Source organism: Priapulus caudatus, unplaced genomic scaffold, assembly GCF_000485595.1.
Source record: "Priapulus caudatus unplaced genomic scaffold, Priapulus_caudatus-5.0.1 Scaffold155, whole genome shotgun sequence".
NCBI classification, from domain to species: Eukaryota; Metazoa; Priapulida; class Priapulimorpha; order Priapulimorphida; family Priapulidae; genus Priapulus; species Priapulus caudatus.
Window position 1 is genome coordinate 176,555 of NW_014577216.1, and position 6,376 is coordinate 182,930.

Here is a 6,376-nt window from a genome sequence, read left to right on the forward strand (position 1 = left end):
CTGGACCCCGGCTATTTTCAGCTGAAAACACAAATTGTCATTCCCATCCCTGATTATAAGTGTGATCCTTCATTCCGTGATGAAAACTTCATCCCAATTCTGTCGTAACATTTGAAACCTAATGCGTTCGAAGTGATGATGACGTTGTTCTTTTCGCTGAATCAGGCTTCCTAACGTTCATCGTCGGGGCGATCTATTTTGTGACGCGGCCATCGTTGGAGGTTCAGTGGCAGGAGAAGGTCGTCTTCTCTGTGTTCTTCATCGCTGCCATCGTCTGTCTTGGCTTCTCCTGGCTGTTCCACACTGTGTACTGCCATTCCGAACGCGTTGGGAAATTCTTTAGCAAGTGAGTCGTTGTATATGATTAGTGATAAAAATGCTATAGTTATTTAGTATGGTAGTTGCTAGGATTTATTATAGGAGCGATGATTAGGGACGTGATTGTGCGAAAAAGTTCCGTGTTCTTTGTAGTTTTTGTATGAGTCGATTATGTAAGAACTGGTAGGTGTACCAACGATTTCTGTCTGATTTTATCGCACTTTTTTGTTAATTAAACTTGATCCACGTCGTGTAAATTCTGTTATTGATAATTGTTTGATGTCTCGGCAGGTTGGACTACTGTGGCATAGCGGTGATGATACTCGGTAGTTTCGTACCATGGCTCTACTACAGTTTCTACTGCCGCACCACGCCCAAGATGGTGTACATGATTTCCATCAGCGTTCTTGGGCTGGCCAGCATAATAGTGTCACTGCTTCCAAAGTTTGGGGAACCTGAGTACAGACCTCTGAGGGCGGGTATGTACTACCAACATCGGTGAACGTTAGTGGGCGTTTTTATAATCGCAATTTGGTACGGTAGAAATACAATTGCGGTGGTGTTGAAGTAAGTGGTATACTACTGCACTGGTGTCACTGCTGGCAGAGTTTTTGGGAACCGTGGTACAGAGCTGTGCAAACGTCAGCGAACATTGTACGGGGCGAATAGATTTTGGGAGAGCTTTCGAAGTGGCCATGTCTTACAGGAATGCGGTTATCCCTGAATAGATATCTATCGATGCACCCATCATGGCCATTCACTGTTTTCTCTGATTGCTGTGATAATTATACAGGGCAGTACAGCTCATGCCATTGTACAAACTGGTTAGGATCGCGCAGCCATAGAATCGGTGAAATATAATCGCAAATGAAATGAGATTCATCTCCCAAAGAAATCTCCCGCGTAAATAGAGATTCCAATTTTGCGGTTACTTGACGTATGAAGGCTGTAAAATTCAGTTCTGCTTTAGAACCCAGATTAAATATTGTTCTTAGGATTAGTTTAGGATTAGTAATAGTATTCGTTTATTTAGAGGTTAAAAGTTGAATGATGATTATTAAGATGGTGATGATGATGATAATAATGATGCTGATGATGATGATAATGATGAATAATGATGATGATGAATGATGATGATAATGATGATCACGATGGCGCCGACGATTTATGTACTGGGGTCCCGAAACGATTGTCCCAAAACGGTGCCGAGCATAACGTGACTAATAATAATAATAATAATAATAAAGTAATAATAATAACAATAAAAGTAATAATAATAATTACTGTAAACTAATTAATCTGCTGCTAACCGCGTGTGACCGTCGTTTCTCCCGCAGGCCTGTTCCTCGCGCTGGGTCTGAGCGGCGTTGTACCCGCGATCCACTTCTGCATCTCGGACGGGTTCTACATGGCGGTGACGCTGGGAGCGTTCGGCTGGCTCGTGCTCATGGCTCTGCTCTACATTGTCGGCGCGCTACTGTACGCGATGCGAATACCGGAGCGATTTTTCCCCGGAAAGTGCGACATATGGGTGAGCGCGTTTTGTCGGTTTTGCTTTTGCATGTCGTAATTAACCCTAATTATATTCGCTAACTCTGATCCTAGCCTAATCCTCAATGCGTCATAAAAATCCCAGGGGCTCGTTAGTAGTCATGAGTAGTCTTATTCTTCTTCTCGCGTCACTACACTACACTCGACCTAGGCACTGCCTTTTCCCCGGAAAGTGCGACATATGGGTGAGCGCGTTCTGTTGGTCTTAAAGCGATTATTGCGAGAATTTTCCAGTGTTTTCCCCACTTTCATGATACCTACCGTTATTGCTTGAGTAACAGCAATTGTCTAGAGTAACAGTAAAATGTCTTAGAACCTTCGTATTCACCGAAAACTGCCAGTTTCGAACTAATCGTTTTTGTAAACATTCGTTTTCTGTCATCTTGAACTAACAGGAAGTATGAATTAGCTTGTGGCGCCACCGCTTATTTGCCATACCCACAGCGCAGGCACGCACTTCTTTTCAATTCATCACCGACACAAATACAAGTTTACCAATTCTGCCATTAGGCATTGTCGCGACACGATAAAATGCATTGCTGTTACGATGTGTTCATATCCAATTTTCTATGCTATAACTGCATAAAATCTTAGTATTTTGAATGTTGGTGTAATCAGTGATATTTTCGCTGTCAGGTGAGACTATATTCAGCTATATTTAGTTTTTCTGAAAATCTCGCAATAGTCATTTTAAGCTGGGTTTACACTACCGACTTTATGTTGGCGAATTGGCGAGTTGGACCAATTTCACAATTCGGCAACTGCTAGCTGACGAAAATGGAACGTTCTAATCTCCCAGCTTAGTAGTTGCTATCGACCAGTTGCTCGCGCGACTTTCGTGTTTACACTGCCGATTGTCAGTTGTATAGTTTGGAAGTTGGCCCAATTCGCCAACATAAAGTCGTTAGTGTAAACCCAGCTGTACTTTTGGATGTCATAATTAACCCTAATTATGTTCGCTAACCTTGACCCTAGCCTAATCCTCAGTGCGTCGTTAAAATCCGAGGGGCTCGTTAGTAGTAATGAATAGTAAGGACATCACAAGGCTAACAAGTTGTATCTTTTGAGGTAAAGTGAGGTGTGGTGCAGAAGCTTGGGTAAATTTCAGACTTAAGATGATCGCAGCTATTTACGATGGCATTGACAACGGGTGTCTGGGTGTTTATGACGGGCTGGGGATTAGGTTCACGTAGGGTAAGGGTTATGGAATATGAAAAGGATAAGGTTAGGGTAAGGGTTAGGGGATATGATTTAGGGTAAGGGTTAGTGGATATGATTAAGGATAAGGTTAGGGTAAGGGTTAGGGGATATGATTAGGATAAGGTTAGAGGATATGATTAAGGGTAGTTTAGGGTATGGGTTAGGGGATATGATTAAGGATAAGGTTAGAGGATATGATTAAGGGTAGTTTAGGGTATGGGTTAGGGGATATGATTAAGGATAAGGTTAGGGTGCAGGAATAGGTTAATGGATAGGGTGATGATGATGATGATTTATGTACCTATGTGGTTTTTGAGCTGTTTTGTTGATTCTGGTCGTCATCACATCACGAATATATGGCTTAATGTGACCACAGTCACGAATTATCTCCAGGTGCGTGTCAACAATAAGGATGGAAAAGGCGATATTCCTACACGTTAATTCTAGGTTAGACAAACATGTAAAGAACTTGGCATCAGTTCATAACCCGAGCTGGTGCTAGCTGTGGTGAGCTTTTTTCCCTCAACCATTTTGAGTCTATAACACCTGCTCAAATATCCAGCTCTCGTACCCCAGCTGTAGCTTGCAATATTCTGGGCTATAGATATCCTGCATTGGCAGCCTTCTTGAATACGTCAGTACATTCAACTGATATTCAAACGCATCTGTCTTCACAGCAGAAATAAAAATTTTCATTGACCTCGTGACTGACGTGACACCATGACAACTAGAACTAGCTGGTGGCAACGTTTCGCGACACTGTACCAATGTTATTTCGGCGGCCGGTATCTTTTTACGTCGGGTGTGTGTGACGGCTAACGAATTGTTCTCACTGATGCTTACATGTATTCGCGGCGGTACCTTTTTCCGTTGGTGTGAGCTAACGATTGTTCTCACTGATGCTTACATGTATTCGCGGCGGTACCTTTTTCCGTTGGTGTGAGCTAACGATTGTTCTCACTGATGCTTACATGTATTCGCGGCGGTACCTTTTCCATCGGTGCGAGCTAGCGATTGTTCTCACCTATCCTCGTGTGTTTTTCTCCGCAGGGCCAGAGCCATCAGATATTCCATATCTTTGTCGTTGCGGCCGCGTTCGTTCACTACCACGGCGTCTCGAAGCTAGCCACCTACCGACTCACCATAGGCGACTGCCTCGCGCCGCAAGAACTCTACTAGCACCTCGAGTTTACGCCGCGAGCGCTGCTTTGTGCGATATGTGCTGGGGCCATATTTACACTCACCTCTAGCTATGTAGGTACTCTCTGCTACCTCTATGTAGCCTCGAATCACATAAATCGTCAACGTCGTCGACGTCGGTGTATGTATAAGATATCAGGGGGGTTAATAATGACAAATTTGTAATAATTTGTCGTTATAACATTTGTCGTACTAATGATTTGTCGTTATTCGCCCCCTGATGAGATGCGGTCAGTAATTTATGCGGCGTCCGCTCACCAATTTGCTCCTAACGAGCTCTAATTAGACGATGCCCGTAGTCGCCACTTTTTAGCTAAAAGGCTGAACACGTTTACCACGTCCGTATTTTTTATAGGCGTCAGTAGACGTACACAGTCGATGCAACTAGTGTGTAGAGAGCGTGGAATCGCGGCTTGGTTTCATGTCTATCGCGCATTAGTGTTTGGTTATGCACAGGGTGCATGAGTTCACTGCGGGTAGTGCTTCTGGGTGTCATTACCTAGGTGCTTGCATTCCAGCTATATACTGTCCATGCTGTCCATGCGTGACAAGTGTTCAATCAAAGTTGTCTATCATGATGATCTCTCTGTGGCTTGCGTTGCCCAGGATGTTGCTTAGAAAAGCATGTTCAGTTATTGTGAACGTGCTAGAACGCAGCTGTCTCATTCTATAAGCGTAAGAACTTATTTCACTGGTAGATATTTAGCAATAGGAACCACCTTGCTAAAAATTTGGATCTGAAAAATTCATTATCTTTATTATCAGGATATGAAATTGCAGACAATGTGTAATAGTAATGTTGCATTTCTTATTCCTTTAATATTAGTATTTTAAATTGGTATTTCAACTAGTATTCATATTTAGTAGTGCAATACGTAGTATATCTTGATGACAATCTTTTGCTCGACACTTCAAAATGAGAAAATGGGGTGGGATACAACCGCGTGTAAAATATATGTAAGACTATTAATGAATATGTTACGTGATTAATCCCTTTGAAGTTTAATATTAAAGGTACATATTGCACAGAATTACGCACGCGTGCTCGCATCATAGCAGGAGTAACGTCATAGACAGAGTGCCCGTCTATTCTGTTTCTCCCGATAGTTGCACTATGTTTTTACATGCAAATAGCCCCGCGTGTTGACAGTACGGTGAGGTCCTCTTATATCTGTGTATGTATTTATTTTGAGCAAACTTGCGTGCCCTGTTGATCAGGCCGACTCGTCAAGGGGTAAATGACAATAAACAAGAAGCACATGAGACTATATGTGTCTCCCGAGGGGGCCCTTGATCGTTTATATCTGTGATGTTGGTCGGATCATGAACATACATGCTATGGTATATATATATAGGATTGATGCGTTCGTGGGGAGAGCATGTGGATGAATTATATAATGTTATATTATGGACGCTTGGTTAACTCCAGGAAACATTCTGACTATCAATGGTTCGTGTTTTGGTTTTTGCAGCTCAATCAGTCAGTGTGTACTTCTTTTGAGTAGAGAGTTGGTTGATTAGATTCAGGCTTTATGCTAAATTTTAAGATATTAGTTTAATTTGGTGACTATTCTTCGCGTTCAAATACGTCGTCCTTCTGATCAGACCGAAGTTTATCTATGCCACTGCATGCAGGCGTAGATTTAGTTTCTGGCTGTGTATACAAAGATTAGGTTATAGTTCATGTTCTGTTACAGGGACGTTGCTATGTGGTTACCTATCGTATGACAAGCAGCAAAAAAAGTCACAACTAATCAAAATGGCATAGCAAGTCAAACGTGACCGGTTTTATATCTTCAAGGATTGTCTATGAACCTAATCTTTTTCCAGCTTAGAGTAAGGTTGGCTCTTTTTTGTTTGGTTTTGATGTATTACTATCTTTATATGTTCTGTAATAGGGTATAGTGTAGTTAGGTTATTGGTTCATAAATTAAGGTCATAAATTACTGGTGGTTAATGATTACTCTCTCGATCTAATTATATAATATATCACACGTATAGTATTTTCTTTTTGGTTTAATAAGCTAATTAATTTGATCCAATATAATGTTGTGATTGAATGAAAACGTTATAATATTATATATGAAATAGAAGAAAATGAAAATTA

The 6,376-nt window shown here is 41.6% G+C and overlaps 1 protein-coding gene across 1 annotated transcript in view; it reads left to right on the forward strand.

Moving 5' to 3' along the window:
- Positions 1–6,376, forward strand: part of LOC106806347 (adiponectin receptor protein-like) — a gene marked incomplete at its 5' end in the record, with an annotated part of 8,724 nt that extends 2,348 nt beyond the window's left edge. Inside the window, 4 exon segments of the mRNA XM_014808256.1 lie at positions 166–346; positions 610–797; positions 1,656–1,849; positions 4,120–6,376. Coding sequence (XP_014663742.1) covers positions 166–346; positions 610–797; positions 1,656–1,849; positions 4,120–4,248 — 692 coding nt within the window.